The sequence below is a fragment of the Babylonia areolata genome, chromosome 13, assembly GCF_041734735.1.
Source record: "Babylonia areolata isolate BAREFJ2019XMU chromosome 13, ASM4173473v1, whole genome shotgun sequence".
In the NCBI taxonomy this organism is placed as follows: domain Eukaryota; kingdom Metazoa; phylum Mollusca; class Gastropoda; order Neogastropoda; family Buccinidae; genus Babylonia; species Babylonia areolata.
The window spans coordinates 14,344,902-14,366,424 of NC_134888.1; the positions used below are offsets into that span (position 1 = coordinate 14,344,902).

At 44.6% G+C, this 21,523-nt stretch overlaps 1 protein-coding gene across 1 annotated transcript in view; it reads right to left on the minus strand.

Moving 5' to 3' along the window:
• The window catches only part of LOC143289079 (dynein axonemal heavy chain 2-like), a 135,445-nt gene that overhangs the window by 91,312 nt on the left and 22,610 nt on the right, over positions 1 to 21,523 (minus strand). Inside the window, exons 18-32 of the mRNA XM_076597918.1 lie at positions 20,942 to 21,070; positions 20,052 to 20,263; positions 18,718 to 18,956; positions 15,930 to 15,996; positions 14,339 to 14,495; positions 11,830 to 12,078; positions 10,626 to 10,787; positions 9,662 to 9,784; positions 8,836 to 8,973; positions 7,890 to 7,972; positions 6,274 to 6,454; positions 5,803 to 5,941; positions 2,517 to 2,734; positions 1,144 to 1,242; positions 475 to 600 (exon numbers count right to left, since the gene is read on the minus strand). Of these exons, the coding sequence (XP_076454033.1) occupies positions 475 to 600; positions 1,144 to 1,242; positions 2,517 to 2,734; positions 5,803 to 5,941; positions 6,274 to 6,454; positions 7,890 to 7,972; positions 8,836 to 8,973; positions 9,662 to 9,784; positions 10,626 to 10,787; positions 11,830 to 12,078; positions 14,339 to 14,495; positions 15,930 to 15,996; positions 18,718 to 18,956; positions 20,052 to 20,263; positions 20,942 to 21,070 (2,322 nt within the window). The remainder of the gene's footprint in view (positions 1 to 474; positions 601 to 1,143; positions 1,243 to 2,516; positions 2,735 to 5,802; positions 5,942 to 6,273; positions 6,455 to 7,889; positions 7,973 to 8,835; positions 8,974 to 9,661; positions 9,785 to 10,625; positions 10,788 to 11,829; positions 12,079 to 14,338; positions 14,496 to 15,929; positions 15,997 to 18,717; positions 18,957 to 20,051; positions 20,264 to 20,941; positions 21,071 to 21,523) is intronic.

Sequence of the window (21,523 nt, forward strand, 5' to 3'; positions counted from 1 at the left end):
AATGTGAGAACACAAAAAATATCATAGCTTTTGCTGAGAATTAAAAAATGTTTTTCCTCCCGAAAATGGAGTATGGCTGCCAACATGGCAGGGTAAAATCGGTCATACATGTAAAAGCCCACTGCTGTACATATCAGTGATCTGGTGACACTCCCCCCCAAAAAAGCTTTAAATAAATACACCAACACAAAATGAACCATTCCCCAAACTCAATACAAAAAAACAAAACAAAAAAAAAAGCAAGCAAAAAAAACCCAACCAAAAACAAACATACATAAAGGACAGAACATACAACTCAAAGCAATAACAATAAAACGAACAACTCCACAAAGATGACTGCATTTAGCAGTATTTCAAAGCACACACACACACACACACACACACACACACACACACACACACACACACACACACACACACACTGAATAACCCAACAGCAACACCGACACCAAGCCACAGCACAGTGACACACACCTGCCCGGGCCAGTCTTTGATCCACTTGTCGCGCTTGGTCAGGCTTTTCTTGAGAGCCAGTCGGCAGTTCTTCAGCACTTCTTTCAGGGTCCAGCGCATCGTCTTCTCCACGTCACACAGCCACGCCTGGAACAGACCACAGGCGAGGATGGTGTCTTGATGTTGGCGTCCATTTTATGGGCACATACAGATACGCACACCCTCATACCTGTACATACGTGTGAGCGTGTATGTGTGTGTGTGTGTGTGTGTGTGTGTTCAAGTGCATGGATGTATATGTGATAACATAAAAAACATATATGTGATACCATAGACACACAGACAGACACACACACACACACACATGCACACACCTTCGTGTACTCACATGCATATACAGTAATTTCTTTTCCCTCCCTTGATTTTTTCTCTATCCTTGTCTAACATCACTGATAGTGAAAAGATGCTAAACTAATGAACGCACACATAAGAGCCAACACAAAGTTCATTTTACTGACAGTTATAGATGAACACACACACACACACACACACACACACACACACACACAATTGCACACACACACACACACACACACACACAAAGACAAAGACACACTCACACACAGCACACCCTAACACACACACACACACTCACACACACACACACAAAACACATACACACAAACTCACCTCCACCGGGCCCTCCAGATAAACAGCGTGACCAAACTCGACATACTCTCCCTCCATGGATGACATCCCGGCTGCCTCCCACTTCTGTGTCAGCGCCGCCTGCAAACCAAAGTCATATTCTGTTTCACCCCCGAAAACAGAGTATGGCTGCCTACATGGCAGGGTAAACACGGTCATGCACGTAAAAGCCCACTCGTGTACATACAAGTGAACGTGGGAGTTGCAGGCCATGAACAAAGAAGAAGAAGATGAAGATATTCTGTTTCATTTTCTCTGACTGGAGCCTAACTCAACATGTTTGCTAGGCTTTGAGTGCATGCACAAGTACTTGTGCACCTATCAGGGGTGATCCCTTTTACAGAACTTTACCAGAGGACAACACTTTTGTTGCCATGGGATTTTTTTCAGTGCGCCAAGTGCTTGCTGCATACGGGACCTGGGTTTATTGTCTCATCCGCATGACTAGACGCTCAGTTTGATTTTCCAGTCAAACTTTTGGAGAAAGGGCGAGAGTGGGATTCGAACCCAGACCCTAACAGACACTGTATTGGCAGACAAGCATCTTAACCGTTCTGCCTCCAAGTCACACATGATCGGAAGACAACACTTTACACAGAACCCAATGTGTACACAACCAGAAGGTAATACCCCACAAGAAACCAAATTCACACACTTCATGTTCCTAATCTATACATAATAGAATGGTATTACCCCAGAAGAACCCATTTCATATAAAACAGGAAGAAAATACCCCACAAGAAACCAAATTCACACGTAACAGAAAGATATACATAACAGAATGGCAATATCCTACATGAACCCGATTTATACATAACAGGGAGGAAGAACCCCACAAGAAACCAAATTCACACTCAACAGAAAGATAATAGCCCCACATGAGCTTAATTCATACATAACAGAATGGCAATAACCCACAAGTAACCAACTCATACATAATAGGAAGGTACTACCTCACATGAACTATATGCATTACAGAAAGATATTACCCAATGTTAACTCAATGTATACTGTAATAGGAAGACAACACATCACATGGAACCCAGTCTCTAAACAAAATACAGAATATTTCTATTATCTCCAAAACTGAAAATAATACCTGTAGCAATTATCTGGATGTTAATCATCTGATGACAAACTCTGTTGCTGAATCCACTGTATGTGAATTTCTCTTATTTAGATAATAAAGTATTCTGTATTCTGTAGTAACCTCCCCTGAATGGGATAAGATTTAAGCCCCTTGGACTTACCGACTGCTGTACATCTATCAAAGCTTCTGTGAAATGAACTCAGATCTAGATTTGGGATGTAGCCTACTCTATACACAGATACACGGAAAATATTACAATACCTACCTTGCTCATCTTGAGGGACTTGATGTTGTCGAAACACTTCTTCAGGTGAGGCTGCACGGCCTCAGGGTTCTTGGACTGTCCCAGGATCTCCAGGAGGTCATCGTTGGACAGGAAGTAGAAACGTGGGAAGATCTGACGCTTGGTCTCCAGGTACATGTCCAGAGACTTCTGGATCTCCTCCAGCTTGGTGTTCATCTCATTGAGCTGCTCCAGCATCCCTGAACAGAGAGCGATGCAACGTGTCAGCTTCAGTTTCACTTTCTGTTTCTCAAGGAGGCGCCATTGCAATCGGACTAATCCACATACACTACACTACATCTGTGAGGCGGATGCCTGACACGCACCATAAACCAATGCACTTGTCAGGCTTTGAGTGCATTTCTTATATATTTGTGTATCTATCAGAAAGGATTTTGTTTGTAGAATTTTGCCAGAGGATAACACTTTTGTTGCCATGGGTTCTTTTTCAGTGCGCCAAGTGCATGCTGCACACGGGAACTTGCTTTATTGTCTCATCTCATCTTATTGTTCGCAGTCTTGGTGTAATCCTGGACCAGTCTCTTTCCTTCCAACAGCACATTTCGAATATCTGTAAAGTTGCCTATTTGGAACTGCGTAGAATCAGCTCTATCCGCCACTATCTCTCAACCGATGCAACCAAGACACTTGTATGCTCTCTGGTTCTCTCAAGATTGGATTACTGCAACTCTCTTTTGGCCGGCCTTCCCAAATACCTGTTAGACAGACTCCAACGAATTCAGAATAACGCTGCCAGACTCATTTGCAGAGCTTCTAAATTTGACCATGTTTCTCCTCTCCTTCAGTCTCTCCACTGGTTGCCTGTTTCTGATCGAATAGACTATAAGCTATCCACTCTGACCTTTTCCGCAGTCAACGGATCTGGCCCAAAGTATCTTTCTGAACTCATCCATATCTATACCCCGTCTCGCCAGCTCCGTTCTTCTTCTGATACTCGACTTCTCAGGATACCTCACGTCAGAAGTAAGACCTATGGACACAGATCGTTTTCTTTTCAATCGCCAAAGACGTGGAACAAGCTCCCTGATAACCTCCGTCATTCTGATTCCCTCGCATCTTTTAAATCTCGTCTCAAAACTCACCTTTTCCCTCAGCAATAAGTTCAATTGTGGCAGGTCCACAACTACATGCATGTATATGAATGTGTATCGTGTGTGCGTGTGTTTATGTAAGTTTGTGCCTGCCTGTGTGTGCGTATGTGTTAGGGTAGCTGTTAGATACACATGCATGTTAATATGTATGTATGCAGTGTGTGTGTGTGTGTGTGCGTGTGTGCGTGCGTGCGTGTGTGTGTGTGTGTGTGTGTGTGTGTGTGTGGTCACATTTTGGTGTGTGTATGTAACATAGATATAATGTTTTATGTTATCAAAAGCGTTTTTGTAAAGCACCTAGAGCAGATTTCTGGATAGTGTGCTATATAAGTATCCATTATTATTATTATTATTATTATTATTATCTGAAAGACTACACACTCAGTTAGATTTCCAGTCAAACTTGGGAGTAAGAGTGAGAGCGGGTTACGAACCCAGACCGTCATGGACACTGTCTTAACCATTCTGCCACCTTTCTCCTAACCTTCCTGTAACATGTCTGGTTCATGCACAAGTGAAGCGTTCATTTATGTCACACGACAGGTCGCTTGTCCCACTGACACAGCTTGAAACGAGGTTTTGTCAGATTCTGCTGTACATATAATTGTTCACCAGAATAATAGTGACATTCATTGTTCCCTTTACAATATATCTGGAAACACATGTATGGCAGGCACAGAATATCAAACTTTTAAAAGAAAATCTAAGTCTCCGTTTTAAGTATGGCATGCTTCTTTTGTTTTATTTTTTAAACCCTAACTTTCATCTGTTTATCAATGTTTAACAAATAAGCAATGACATTTTTAATATTCAAACTATGCTGCATCTGGGACTATATCTATGACAGGTGTTCAATATTTAACACCTAAAATTTTTTTTAACAGTTAAGCATCCAAGTTGACATATATGTTCAAAGGATGAAAATGAGCTGCATAAACATCTCTCTCATTTACAATGATAGAGGGCAAAGAACTGTTACTGTTAGCTTTTCCATGAGACAAAATATCTGCCTTTTGGTCGATGTGAACTAAAAGCTGGGCAAATCAGCTATCACTCGGATTCTCATGCCTGGTATGTTATGAATCATATCGTGAACATCCCAAGAAAACCAGAATACAACTACCAAGATGGCAGGGGTAGAAACAGTCCTACTAGTAAAAACCAACCGGAACACAGAAAAAGGACATGGGTGGCAAACATCTGCACTTGGATGAGGGATTTCATCCAGAACCACCACCATCCCTACCCCCGCGAATGCCAGAACAATAACCAAGACTTCACCACCCTCGGATCTTCACTCTCCCTTTGACAGCCAGGACTCCCCTTTGGAACACCAGACAGACCTCCAACCCACACAGACATCCATGACTCAGCCCCTCAAACAATGCAACCTTCACCAAACAAAAACCCAAGCTCTGAACAATGCAACCTTCACTGAACAAAAACCCAATCTCTGAACAATGCAACCTTCACTGAACAAAAACCCAAGCTCTGAACAATGCAACCTTCACTGAACAAAAACCCAATCTCTGAACAATGCAACCTTCACTGAATCAAAAACCCAAGCTCTGAACAAAGCAACCTTCACCAAACAAAAACCCAAGCTCTGAACAAAGCAACCTTCACTGATGAATGAAAACCCAATGCACCTTCTGGAACAAAAACCCAACTCTGAACAGAGCACCTTCACCAAACAAAAACCCAAGCTCTGAACAAAGCAACCTTCACTGAATGAAAACCCAAGCTCTGAACAAAGCAACCTTCACCAAACAAAAACCCAAGCTCTGAACAAAGCAACCTTCACTGAATGAAAACCCAAGCTCTGAACAATGCAACCTTCACTGAAACAAAAACCCAAGCTCTAACAAAGCCAACCTTCACCAAACAAAAACCAAGCTCTGAACAATGCAACCTTCACTGAATGAAAACCCAAGCTCTGAACAATGCAACCTTCCCTAATGAAAACCCAAGCTCTGAACAATGCAACCTTCACCAAACAAAAACCCAAGCTCTGAACAATGCAACCTTCACCAAACGAAAACCCAAACCCCAGAACAACCTGACCTTGAGGATGTCAGCCAAGAGGTCGATAAACTCAACTCTACAGGAGGGAGTTCCATCCTCGGTGACCTGTACCAAAGCCAGTGGATTCCTACCTTGGTGGTGGGTGCCACGCAGGGCGTTCTTGGTGCTGTTCAGTCGTGTCATCGTTTCCTTCCAGCTTTTGTTGACGCTGTCAAACTCTGCTGATTCTCGGGGCAGCTGCTTTCGGATGTCCTCACCCAGAAAGATGTTCTGTCCACAAAAATTGTTCTCATGACGGTTTGTTTCCTTGCCCTTTTCTTCTTGTCCCCCCACCCCAACCACCCTCCTGTAACACTCTTATCATTAGACAAAAGTAAGCTCAAAGGAACAAAACAACAAAAGAAAAGAAGAATCAAATATTGTCTTATATGCACCAGTATACACAAATGCACAACACACACACACACACAGATGCATCTCCCCACACACACATGCGCATGTGCATACACAACCCTCTCCTTCCCCGCCCTCTACATCACAACACATACACACGCACACCACACACACACACACATACACATCACACACCCACACACACTTACCTCTAGGTACATCCACTGCCTCTGCACGGTGAGCAGCATTTCCGTCACCTCCAGAATGAGGGACAGAGTGCGCTCCCACTGGTCCACTTCCTGTTCGAAGGCCTTGACGAATCGGGAGGCCTTCATGGTCGACAGCTGAACCTGGTTGTCCTCCAGTGCTGCAAACACATCCTCTGTGCTCCTGCACACACGTAGCACCACACTTCCTGATTTTGTTTCCTCAATGGGGCCAGTAGAGATAAAATATATAGCACCACAATTAGTCTCTTTATTTCATCACTGAGGGTAGTAAGGAAAGAATATACAACACTACAATTGGTCACTTTATTTTGTCAGTGGGAACAGAAGGGATAGAATATGTAACACAGCAACTTGTGAGTTTATTCTGTCACTGGTGCCAGTATGGACAGAATATGTAACACGGCAACTTGTCAGTTTATTCTGTCACTGGTGCCAGTATGGATAGAATATGTAACACGGCAACTTGTCAGTTTATTCTGTCACTGGTGCCAGTATGGATAGAATATGTAACACGGCAACTTGTGAGTTTATTCTGTCACTGGTACCATATGGATAGAATATGTAACACGGCAACTTGTGAGTTTATTCTGTCACTGGTACCAGTATGGATAGAATATGTAACACGGCAACTTGTCAGTTTATTCTGTCACTGGGGCCAGTATGGATAGAATATGTAACACAGCAACTTGTGAGTTTATTCTGTCACTGGTGCCAGTATGGACAGAATACATAACACCACAATTAGTCACTTTATTTTGTCACTGAAGCTAGTAGGGATAAAATGCATAACACCACAATTAGCCAGTAGGTACAAAATACGTAACACAAAAATTAGTCATTTTATTTTGCCACTGAAGCTAGTAGGGATAAAATACATAACACCACAATTAACCAGTAGGTATAAAATACGTAACACCACAATTAGTCACTTTATTTTGTCATTGGGGCCAGTAGAGATAAAATATGTAACACAACAATCAGTCATTTTATTTTGTCATTGGGGCCAGTAGGGATAAAATATGTAACACAGCAATCAGTCATTTTATTTTGTCACTGGGACCAGTAAGGACAGAATATGTAACACCACAATTAGTCACTCTATTTTGTCACTGGGACCAGTAAGGACAGAATATGTAACACCACAATTAGTCACTCTATTTTGTCACTGGGGCCAGTAGGGATCAAATGCTGGACGCTAGTCATTCAGATGAGACGATAAACCGAGGTCCCGTGTGCAGCATGCACTTAGCGCACGTAAAAGAACCCACGGCAACAAAAAGGTTGTTCCTGGCAAAATTCTGCAGAAAAATCCACTTCGATAGGAAAAACAAATAAAACTGCACACAGGAAAAAATACCAAAAAATGGGTGGCGCGCTCTCCCTGGGGAGAGCAGCCCGAATTTCACACAGAGAAATCTGTTGTGATAAAAAAAGAAATACAAATACAAATACAAATGCATAACACCACAAATAACCACTTATTCTGTCACTGGGGCCAGAAAGAATAGAACAAGTCACACCAAAATTAGTGATCTTATTTTGTCACACAGGTCTTTTAATTTTTCAAAACCATGTTAACAGGTCAGGGTACCGACCGGAGTTTGAAGTGTCCCTTGTCCTTGTAGGGGGCGATATCGAACTCTGTCACCTCCCAAGTCCGTGTGATGCCTTCCAGCCCCTGAAACATCAAACCCTCAATGTTACCGCACCTGCAAGGTCGCACTTTCTTCATCAGAACACACTCAAATCTCAAAGGTGTGTGACGCATGTGTTGTCTGTGCTCCATGGCTTGTTGTGATGTCTTTGTAGGTAAACAGGCGACGTGCATGCTTTCGTTTATATCTTTTTTTCTTTCTTTCTTTCTTTTTCTCTGTGTGTGCGTGTGTGTGTGTGTGTGTTTCTTTGGTTGGTTGGTTCTTCAAGGAGGTGGGGGACTGTCTGCCGTGAGTACTTCTGGTATGATTTTATTTCTGTCTTCTAGCCAAGCCCATGCTGTGTGATGAACATCCCCCGCTCCCTTACTTTGTTCAATTTCTTTCAAAACAGAATGGAAGTTTGTTCTTTTCATAAATTCAGTATCATACAGTCAAACAAGAAAAAATAACAGAAAGAAACATGTTATGTTTGCGTGTATTATTTCAAGAAACATTAGTACACTGAAGATAACTAAGCAACAAAACACACACACACACACACACACACACACACACACACACACAACACACACACAAGCACACACACAAGCACATACACAAAACACACACACACACACACACACACACACACACACACACACACACACACACACACACAAACACACACACACATACACACACACACACACACACACACACACACACACACACACACACACACACACACACACAACAAACACACACACATACACACACACACACACACACACACACACACACACACACACACCACACACACACACACACACACACACACACACACACACACACACACACACACACACACACACACACACACACACACACACACACACACAAAGCTGACCTGCTCAATGGCCAGCTCCTTCGTGGCGGCACCAGAGATGTCGTTGATCTGCTCAGCGTACTGATCAAAACCAAACTCGATGATCCGCTCCAGTGTGAAGTCCTCAGACTTGTGATCAAACTGTCGTTGCATCTCGTTCTGAGAACAACCGACAAATCAATAAGTCATCTAATTCATCAGTGATGGTGACGGAAACAGGTACAGAAGACACATTTATATTTTAGCAGTAAACAATGAAATGTACATGGGTTAACTGTTCATCATTCATAATCTAATTATTATCATTAACTGAATCATTTAGACATAGGTTAAATGATGCAAGACAATATCAACTTACTTTTCAAGATTTGGTGCTGAATGATGTACAACTAGTTTCTTGTGGTTATGTTTACACATCAAACACTTTCAGTTTCTCAAAGAGGCGTCACTGCATTCGGACAAATCCATACACGCTACACCACATCTGCAAGGCAGATGCCTGACAGCAGCATAGTGACCAACGTGCTTAGCCAGGCCTTGAGTGCATGCAGATATATTTGTGTATCTATCAGAGTGGATTTCTTCTACAGAATTTTGCCAGAGGACAACACTTGGTCTTGTTGCCATGGGTTCTTTTTAAGTGCGCCAAGTGTGTGCTGCACATGGGACCTCAGCTTATTGTCTCATACGGATGACTAGATGCTCAGTTTGATTTTCAGTCAAACTTTGGAGAAAAGGCAAGAGAGAGGGATTCAAACCCAGACCCTCACAGACACTGTGCTGGCAGATATAAGTGTCTTAACCATTCCGCCACCTTGCTGACACACACACAGAAAGCCGATGTTACCTGAATCTGGTCCCAGTGGCGAGGTCTCATCGCCTTGTTCTTCAGATCAGTGATCAGCGGCATGGTACGTTTGAACTGATCCACTTTGTTTTTGCTGGTCTCCACAATCTCCCAGTTTTTGTCCTGGGGGAAAAAAGAGCAACGAAGCTTCACACCAGTTTATGAAGGAAAGAAAAAGACAGCAAAGGAAATGAACAAACAAACAACCAACAGCGCTGTTCTCATTGTACTCTTCTTTTTTACATTACTTTTAAAGAACTTTCCTAGAACATTAAGCGAGTGCATTATGCCTGACCTTTCTTCATACGGTCGGTGTGCTTTTCAATGGCCTGTCAAAGTCACTAGCTACAACAATACACAACATTTTCCTGAAATCTTCAAGTTTAACATTCCATAAACTGTGATTTTTTTTTTTTTTTCAGACTCAGCAACTACTGAGTAAGACTGCAAATTCCCCCATGGTGGAACACCACAACAACTGCCTAGAATTCCCTGCAGAGGCAGGGTATCACTACGGAATGTACCCCCCACACACTACTCTTTATGTATCCCAACATTTTTCTGTTTCTATGTTGGAATTTGTTCTTCTAACAAAAATCATGCTCAGACTCTTCTCTGTCCCAGCCATTTCACCTGAAGTCAGTGGACTGAGACTGCTGTCTGTCCAGTCTCCTGACTAGTGACTTCACTCTACCAAGACAGATAGGAAGCAAACAAACAAGCAGCAGACAAGCTTAGAGCTTGGTCTTTTAAAAGTTAAAACATGGGTTTATTTTCCTTATGACAAGCCTGAAGGTGAATTTCTGTACTCTATATCAGACAATAAAGTGACTGATTGATTGATTGATCGATTGATTGATTGATTGATCGACTGATCTCTGCATCAGACAATAAAGTGATTGATTGATTGATTGAGGATAGGCCCTACATACGTATCTGTATCATTCACAAGGGCCATGCTCACTTTGAGGTCCCGGCTGTACTTGTTGAGCTTCTTGAAGATGGTCATGGAGTTGTTCTCCATCTCAGCGGTCTGAAGGTCGGTGAACTTGCCCACCTTCCAGGAGGCCCAGTTACCCTCCCACTCCTGTGTCAGCTGCCACACTGCCTCAATCGTCTCCAGGTCCTGCACAGCACACCCTCACCATCAACACTCCCCCTCCCTCTTCTCTTCTTCTTCTTCTGTAATAGCCCTGTGGTCAAAGCGTTACATGGACTTACAACCCGAGGGTCCCAGGTTCGAATCTCCATAACAGCGCCTGGTGGGAAAAGGCTGGGGTTTTTTCCCCAATCTCCAAGGTCAATAAATGTGCAGACCAGCTTGGGCCTAAACCCCCTTCATGTGTATATGGAAGCAGAAGATCAAATACACACATTAAAGATCCTGTAATCCATGTCAGAGTTCGGTGGGTTATAGAAACAAGAACACACCCAGCACGCACACCCCTGAAAATGGACATAGTGGGTTAAAAAAAAAAAAATGGTCATACATGTAAAATGTTACATGTTGTCTGAGTGTCTATGTGTGCATGCCTGAAATTGAATGACACAGGAAACGAATGATGAGTGCCGAATGGCAGCCATCAGTCCACTCTACCCAGGTAGGCAGCAAGTTGTGTAAATGACCCCATGTTTGTAAAGGGGGGCAGGGGGGGGGCATGCTGGGTATGTTCTTGTTTCCCAAATCCATGGAATGCTGACATGGATTACAGGGTCATTAACATGTGTAGTTGACCTTCTGCATGCGTATACGTATGAAGGGGGTTCAGGCACTAGCAGGTCTACATTTCTGCTGACCTGGAAGATTAGAATAATCTTCTTCCTTGACCCACTGGGTCGTGTAGATGGGATCTGAACCCTGAACTCTCGGATTAAAGTCTACACTCAGCTGTTGTGCCAACCATTCATGAACCATGTGATGTTGGCACGAGTTACATTTATATAACAAGATGTATAAGTATCTTTGTCCTTTCCGATTTGTCTGTGTGTGTGTGTGTGAGTGAGTGAGTGAGCGTGTGTGTGTGTGTGTGTGTGTGTGTGTGTGTGCGTCTCTCTCTCACACACACACACACTCTCTGTCTGTCTCTCTCTCAGACATAGACACACAAACACACACACACACACACATACACAGCACACACACACACACACACACACCCCACCCCCACCTTCTCCAACGTGGCGATCTCCTTGGATGGGGGCTGGTCGATCTTGAAGATGCCGAGGCCTCGCCGCAGCTGCTGCTCTTGTTCCTTGAGGGCATTGAGCTGGCTGCGGATCCCTTCCACGCTCTTCAGGGCGTCCTCCGTGGCAATGTTGGAGGTGAAGGGGCCCTTCGTGGTGAACTCCTCCATCAGGTTGGCCACGTGCTTCTTGAACTCCTCGGACTGCGCCAGCAGGTTGCTGCGGAACCGCTCCTGATCACACACACACACACACGCACACACACACACGCACACACAACGCACGTATGCACGCACAAGCACGTTTTTTAAATGATGATGGTGGTGGTGGTTGAAAGTTGACGTGGATGCGAAGGTTTGATTTTCTCGATATGCACATGTATAAGCGCACGAACGACACATGCATGAACATACACACACACATGCACGCACACACACACACACATGCACATACATATAACACAAGCAGACACACACTCACACACACAAGCACATATGCATAAACACATACTCGTGCACACACATATACATGTGCACGCATGCATGCACACACATTCAAGCACATAAACTATGCCACTCGATAGAAATGTCCATATTCATTTCTAAATTATACAGGCTCTTGCTTTCTGATCAATTATTTAAAAAAAACAAAAAAACACCAGACTTATAAAAAATAAAAAGTTTCATTTTCTCTGCGTGTTGCAGGTCCATGGGATACATTGCATTACGACCGTCAATTCACGGGACGAACCACTGGAGCAAGAAGTGGTGGGGAGGGGGAAAGATGGAAAGACAACAGCTGAGCGGCACCCAAACCCAGTGCTCTGGTCAAGGCTGGTGTTCCCCTGGCTGAACCAGGGGGCTTAACAGTCAAACATGGACAACAGTCTCCTAGAGTGCACCCCCTTTTGTGGATTGTTGCCCTGTACAGGGATTACCACAGGATTACAGGCAAGACAAGACAAGGGCTTGGGTATCTGCCTGGTAAAATAACCTGCACCTCTGTGTGCTGTGCATCTGCAGATAGCTGCAGTGGAAAGGAGACGGATCAGTGACAAGAGTGCAGCCAAACTCTCGCTATTCCCTTCATATAAGTGACAAGAGTGCAGCCAAACTCTCGCTATTCTCTTCATATAAGTGACAAGAGTGCAGTCAAACTCTTGCTATTCTCTTCATATGAGTGACAAGAGTACAGTCAAACTCTCGCTGTTCCCTTAATATGGTGACAAGAGTGCAGCCAAACACTAGCTATTCCCTTAATATAAGTGACAAGACAGTACAGCCAAACTCTCACTATTCCCTTCATATAAGTGACAAGAGTGCAGCCAAACTCTCGCTGTTCCCTTAATATGGTAACAAGAGTGCAGCCAAACTCTATTCCCTTAATATAAGTGACAAGAGTGCAGCCAAACTCTCACTATTCTCTTCATATAAGTGACAAGAGTGCAGCCAAACTCTCGCTATTCTCTTCATATGAGTGACAAGAGTACAGCCAAACTCTCACTATTCCCTTCATATAAGTGACAAGAGTGCAGCCAAACTCTCGCTGTTCCCTTAATATGGTGACAAGAGTACAGCCAAACTCTCGCTGTTCCCTTGATTTAAGGGATTATGATGACATGTTTTGTCACTGAGCAAGTTTCAAGTTTCAGGTTTTAATTATCCTTTCACTCCTATTGGAGTATGGAGGATTACTGCAAAATAATGTTTTCATGCCCAGAACAAACATTTCCAAATACACAACAATGTGACATAAAAGTTGAGAAAACACGAATGTCTTTTAACTCCAAAAGTGTAGTTAGACAACATTTGCAAATCTAATCATCTTATTTACAGCTAAAATGACTTTTTTGCCTCCTTTGAGCATATTGCAAAAATTAAAAACCGATTTTGGAGACAAATATTTTTTAGGAACATATCTATTTCGTAACTGATCATAATTGGGACATTCCATTATAAAAATGAAACTCATCCCCAATCACAGACATGTTACAAACCTTACAAAGCCGTAACTCTCGTGGTATGTCTTTGTGTCTCCCTGTTTCTATTTCCAGCTTATGATTACTACTTCTAAATCAGAAGAAGCTGATAACGTAATTATGAGGCATTTGACTTATATATTTATACAAGTATGGCCTCAGGATACAACTCAGGCCCTCTCCCAGCACAGAAACGGAGATACATTCAACAATGCAGCACCCACCCCTGACCAAACCAGGTTACTGGGCCAGTGACAGTGACAGCGACATGCAAGGATCTATAACAAGGATCAAAAACACAAACAGCGACATGCAAGGATCTATAACAAGGATCCAAAACACAAACACAAAACCAAGCTGACCAGAGCTTGATGACTTAGGGAAACTGGAAGAACTGGATGAAGATCACGCAAACAGCTCCACTGCCCACTTACCTTGTGCATGTGTGAGTGTGTGTGTGGGGGGGGGGGGGTGGAGGGGGGGTTTCTTTTTTTTTTTCTTTTTTTTTGGCTTACCTTGTGTTTCTTCAGCATCACCTCAGCATCAATGAGAGCCTGGTTGAAGCGCACCCACTCGTTGCCCAGGTCATTGTGCATCTCTATCACCTGCAGCCAGACACCAACATAGCTACTGTAAACATGCACAGAAAAATGCACAACACTTACCTGCATTCTAGAAAACTGAGACCTGACACTTGCACAAAAATAAGCACATGTAACTTTCCATTACTTTAGATTTGTGATTAAAAAAAAAACCAACCCAATAACAACAAAAAACCCAAAATGCCAAGCATCCTTTCATAAACAGATGGGAAGGTTTTGCTAACACAGTTAGTTCACACTAGCACACAACATGTATGAGCACACAAACACACATATACAAATTTATACACACATACATACACATTACAACACACGCACAAAACGGAGTACACAACACAAGCACCACACCCACACAAACAACGCCAGACACACGACATGCAAATCAAACAGACAACACAAACACACACAAGATCTATAGGAAAGGATCAAAGTAAACACAACACTCAAACAATGGACCAACTTGATACTTAGGAAACTGAGAACTGATGAATGAGGCTCGCAACAGCTCGCTGCCGCTACCTTGTGCATGCGTGAGCGTTGTCAGGGGGTGGGGTTCTTTATTTGTCTTTTTTGGTTACTAGATGTGTCTCAGCTACTCAGCATCAATGAAGCGGTTAAGCGTCCATGTTCCAGGTCATTGTCATCTCTATACTGCAGCCAGACATTTCAACATGGTACTGTAACATGCACATAAACTGCATAACACTTAACGCATTCTAGAACATGGTCTGACACTTCACAAATAAGCACATGAACTTTCATCCTTCATTTGTATTAATATACAAACCACACAGCAATACACATCAAATAAACCAAATGCCAGCATCTTTCAAACAGATGAAGGTTTTGCTAACACAGTAGTTATACACACAACATTTATGCACATCAAACACCAATCAAATTTATGCACACGTAACATTACAAGCACAGCAAATACATCATCATATGATAACACACACACATTCACACACGACAACACCACACACATAACACACACACACATTCACCAACCCATGGGGGCAGAAACAAGGACAACACCTATTTCAGAATTGGGCATGTATTTCTCCATTTAGCAAACTGATTCATTAGTGGGTCTCGATACTTGGCCCTCGTGGCCCCTTTCCGTTCACTTGTGTCCAGGTTGGACCTCTCCACATGTCAGGTTGTGAGTGGTCATCTTACATCATACGTACAGGTTCTAGCCTCTCATACACATCTCATGAATATGATTCACACACATTCTTTGTATGTACATATCTCTCATGAGATTATACACAAAAGCATATTTCACTGCCATGGTCAATAATCATTATACCAACACATTCTGCCAGGTCATTCACTTCACTATTTGACAACAGCAATTTCTTGCCTGGGTCATCACAGCTATCATACTAAACACAGCATTCATGCATGGCATCCGCTTTAATTTAACCAGATTTTGCTTGGTCATTACTCCACAGTTATAACACGCATTTCTGCCAGGGTCTGCCTCATCAAAATGTACACTACGCATTTCAAGCCATGCGTCTGATACAATCTCAAATTCAACATGATTTCTTCATTAGTGCATGCTCAGAACAGTCGTTAACAGATTTCATGCATGGCATGACAGCATAGATATATAACAGTTTATGCATGGTCATTACTATATATTATACACGCATTCATGCATGTAATATACATAGCACAGCACACTCATTAACATTGGCCATGTGTTCTCCATTTCCCTGTTTCAGGTGTTCACTAGATGAACTTGTCCATCCACTCCTTTGGCTGGCCCACATGGTATGTATGTTAGTTTAATCAAACTCGATCAACTAAGCCTCATCACTTGATGAATGAGATACAAATGTTCTTTGTTAATACGTAAATGATTCATCAATCCATGGTGAAAAAATAAATAAAATGTAAATAACCTTAAAGAGTGTGAGGAGGAGGGGGGTGGAGACTGAGGGGGCGTGGCCTCACATCCATCTTATCACTTGGAGAAGTCACAATGTATTGTGTATCTATCTCTTAAAAAAAATATATATATTGTGGTTGTTCTAGTATGATTTTGTGTTTGCAGATATCCATTTGTCCAGAAAATATGATGTTTTTGTGCAAATTACCTGACTAATGTTTGTAATGAACAAGTTGAAAATGTGACAAAAAACAAAACACTGATTTCAAAACAACAGCATGTCACTAAAAATATATAAAATGGGAAAACAGCATGTGTTTTGTATTCTTTATTCATTTACCTTTCAGAAAATATATACTTTTATGGGTCTTTCTCCAATAACAAAGAGCACAGAATTTTTGGAAAATTTATACCCGTTTTTTGTGAAAAAACCCTGGCAAATACATTTCACTTAAATCTTATTTTCCTGGCAGCGAAAGGGTTAAATAATCGTAAAATGATTTCAATCAATCCATTTGGGAAAAAATAAAATAAAATAGTAAAACAAACCTTAAAGAGCATGTGAAAAATGAGTGAGAAGGACAGAACGGGGGAGGAGGAGGACAGACAGTATGAAAAAGAAACATGAAAAATCTTGGTGGGTATACAGGGGCTGAGTGTGTGTGTCTGTGTGGTGGGGGCTGAGCGGGGGCTGACAAAGGAAGAGGGGCTGTGTGTGTGTCTGTGTGGTGGGGGCTGAGTGGGGGGGTGACAAAGGAAGAGGGGCTGTGTGTGTGTCTGTGTGGTGGGGGCTGAGTGGGGGGGTGACAAAGAAAGAGGGGCTGTGTGTGTGTCTGTGTGGTGGGGGCTGAGTGGGGGGTGACAAAGGAAGAGGGGCTGTGTCTGTGTCTGTGTGGTGGGGGCTGAGTGGGGGGTGACAAAGGAAGAGGGGCTGTGTCTGTGTGGTGGGGGCTGAGTGGGGGGTGACAAAGGAAGAGGGGCTGTGTCTGTGTCTGTGTGGTGGGGGCTGAGTGGGGGGTGACAAAGGAAGAGGGGCTGTGTGTGTGTGTGTGTGTGGTGGGGGCTGAGTGGGGGGTGACAAAGAAAGAGGGGCTGTGTGTGTGTCTGTGTGGTGGGGGCTGAGTGGGGGGTGACAAAGAAAGAGGGGCTGTGTCTGTGTCTGTGTGGTGGGGGCTGAGTGGGGGGGTGACAAAGGAAGAGGGGCTGTGTCTGTGTGTGTGTGGTGGGGGCTGAGTGGGGGGTGACAAAGGAAGAGGGGCTGTGTGTGTGTGTGTGTGGTAAGGGCTGAGTGGGGGGTGACAAAGAAAGAGGGGCTGTGTGTGTGTCTGTGTGGTGGGGGCTGAGTGGGGGGTGACAAAGAAAGAGGGGCTGTGTCTGTGTCTGTGTGGTGGGGGCTGAGTGGGGGGTGACAAAGGAAGAGGGGCTGTGTGTGTGTGTGTGTGGTGGGGGCTGAGTGGGGGGGTGACAAAGGAAGAGGGGCTGTGTCTGTGTGTGTGTGGTGGGGGCTGAGTGGGGGGCTGACAAAGGAAGAGGGGCTGTGTGTGTGTGGTGGGGGCTGAGTGGGGGGTGACAAAGGAAGAGGGGCTGTGTCTGTGTGGTGGGGGCTGAGTGGGGGGTGACAAAGAAAGAGGGGCTGTGTGTGTGTGGTGGGGGCTGAGTGGGGGCTGACAAAGGAAGAGGGGCTGTGTGTGTGTGGTGGGGGCTGAACGGGGGCTGACAAAGGAAGAGGGGCTGTGTCTGTGTGGTGGGGGCTGAGTGGGGGGTGACAAAGGAAGAGGGGCTGTGTCTGTGTGGTGGGGGCTGAGTGGGGGGTGACAAAGAAAGAGGGGCTGTGTGTGTGTGGTGGGGGCTGAGTGGGGGGTGACAAAGGAAGAGGGGCTGTGTGTGTGTGTGTGTGGTGGGGGCTGAGTGGGGGGTGACAAAGGAAGAGGGGCTGTGTGTGTGTGGTGGGGGCTGAGTGGGGGGTGACAAAGGAAGAGGGGCTGTCTGTGTGGTGGGGGCTGAGTGGGGGGTGACAAAGAAAGAGGGGCTGTGTGTGTGTGGTGGGGGCTGAGTGGGGGGTGACAAAGGAAGAGGGGCTGTGTCTGTGTGGTGGGGGCTGAGTGGGGGGTGACAAAGGAAGAGGGGTTGTGTGTGTGGTGGGGGCTGAGTGGGGGGTGACAAAGAAAGAGGGGCTGTGTGTGTGTGGTGCGGGCTGAGTGGTGGGTGACAAAGAAAGAGGGGCTGTGTGTGTGGTAGGGGTTGGTGGGGGCGGCTGGGGGGGCCGGTGACAAAAGAAGAGGGGCTGTGTGTGTGGTAAGGGGGAGCGCAGATGGGGGGGGGGCGGGGGGGGGTGACAAAAGAAGAGGGGCTGTGTGTGTGGTAAGGGGGAGCGCAGATGGGGGGGGGCGGGGGGGGGTGACAAAAGAAGAGGGGCTGGGGGCTGACCTGTGTGCATTGTCCTTGAGGAAGGTGTTGAGGTCCCTGAGGGAGGTGATGGCGATCTCGCTCAGCAGTGTGGTGAACTTGCTCTGCCACTCCTGGCAGTGAGCCAAGATGGCCGCCTTCAAGGGAGAGCAGTCCAGCAGCACAAACTGGATGTTGAGGATGGTCTCCTGGGTCTGAACGTTGTTGGCCACCTCCGTGTACCTGTGGGGGGTGGGGAGGAGGGGTGGGGGGGGTGGACAAAACTTCAACACTTAGCGCCTGCCTCAAACACACGGTGGAATCACTGTTTCCTATCGTCTGTGCACCTGGCACAGACTTTATACCTGCCTGCCCAAAGGGACACTGGAATCATATTTTCTCTCATCCAATGGACGACTGATATTTCAGGAACATATCAATACATCAGAGGAATATATCAGTACATCACAGGAATATATCAATACATCACAGGAACATATCAATATATCACAGAAATATATCAATACATCACAGGAATACATCAATACATCACAGGAACATATCAATATATCACAGGAATATATCAGTACATCACAGGAATATATCAATACATCAAACAGCCTAAAGACTAACATGCCGCTCAAAGTTCATCTCATATCTGATTAATAATACGATTGAACTGAGATCACCATTGTCACTGTTTAATACTTTGAGTGGCAAGTGATAAGCAAACTACGCAAACATGGAAACAAATAACTACACACAAACTACAAGAATAACCAACCAAACACTGGTACCCACGAACAGAAACAATAAACAAACTATTAGAAGAACAAACCAACCACAGGTACCTGCGAACAGCAGTAATTAACTACCAGAATAATGAATCAACTGAAGGTACCTGAGAGTTTCTCAAGGGGGCGTCACTGCATTCAGACAAATCCACATATGCTACACCACATCTGCTAGGCAGATGCCTGACCAGCAGCATAACCCAACGCTCTTTGTCAGGCCTTGAGTGCATGCGTATATGTTTGTATACTTATCAGGAGTGGATTTTTTTGACAGAACTTTGCCAGACGACAACACTCTCGTTGCCATGGCTTCTTTTTTTAGTGCATCATGTGTGTGCTGCATACGGGACCTCAGCTGATCGTCTCATCCAAATGACTAGACACTCAGTTCGATTCTCCAGTAAAACTTGGGAGAAAGGGCAAGAACAGGATTCAAACCCGCACCCTCATGGGGTCTGCAGATGCAGATGAGCATCTTAACCATTCTGCCACCTTCAGCCTTGAGAACGGCAGCGATAAACTACAAGCATAACGAAGCAAATACCTGGCGATATCAGCGTCGAAAGAGGACACCTGAGGGCTCAGTTTCTGGTATCTGCGGATGAAGGCGTCTTTCTGGATCTCCCAGATCTCGCGGTAGTTGTCCCAGGTGGACAGGTAGTTCTGCAGGTTCTGACCGTTGCTGGCCATGCCTGCGTTGATGATGTTCTGGATCTTCTTGGTCTCCTCGTCACGATGGATCACCTCGTGGATCGGCTGTGGGAGTGGAGGGGCCAGGGATCGTCAGGGGTTAGGGGGGGCGGGGGGGTGTGGGTGTGGCGGGAATGGGGCTGTGTGTGGGGGTGTGGGTGTGGGTGTGGGTGTGGGTGGGTGGATGTGTGTGTGTGTATGTATGTGTGTGCGCGCGTGTGTGTGTGTTGTGTGTGGGTGTGGATAGGTGTGTGTGTGTGAGTGTCTGTGTGTACATGTGTGTACATGTGTGTGTGTGTGTGGGTATGGGTGTGTGTGTGTTTGTGTGTGTGTAAGTGTGTGTGTGTGTGTGTGTGTGTGTGTACATGTGTGCACATGTGTGTGTGTGTGTGTGTGTGTGTGTGTGTGTGTGTGTGTGTGTAAGTGTGTGTGTGTGTGTGTGTGTATGTGACATGCTTACACAGCTGTATGGGTTTCATGGTTTATTTGTATCCCATACTTATTTTTAATGTTCTGCCATTTCTCGCATATGTGTTCGTATATGTGAATGCACAAGCACATGTGCATACACACAAAACTCTCACACACAAACTAAACATATGGACGCACACGCACACAACACACACACACACACACACACACACACACACACACACACACACACACACACACACACACACAAATGCACACACACACACACACACACACACACACACACACACATGCACACAATGTGTGACTCACATCCTTGGTGGACTTTTTCTTTGTGAGGACGTTGGGCAGGCGAGGGATGTCGGAGATGGCCCGAGTGAGGTGCGACCCAATGTTGCCCACTACCGTTGCCAGCTGTTTGAGGGTGGGGGAAAACTCCACCTGACAACACACACACACAGTCCTCCTGTCACTGACTGACTCACTCACTCACTGATACAACTCATGCACTCAACAACAACACTGACATCCAGACTACCCACAGCTTCGTCCTGTGTGGTCTCATGCAATACAACAGAACGTTCAAAAACTTCCCCCCAGAAAAGGAGAAAGAACAAACACAAAAGAACATTAAAAAAAAAACCTTCTCCCTCCCAGAAAAGAAGAAAGTAGAAACACAACAGAACATTCAAAAACTTCTCCCCCCAGAAAAAAACAACACAACATTAAAAAAAACTTTTACCCCCAGAAAAAACAACACAACATCAAAAAACTTTTACCCCCAGAAAAAACAACACAACATTAAAAAAACTTTTACCCCCAGAAAAAACAACACAACATTCTAAAGACAATACTCAAAAACTTCTATCCCCAGAAAAAACAACACAACATACA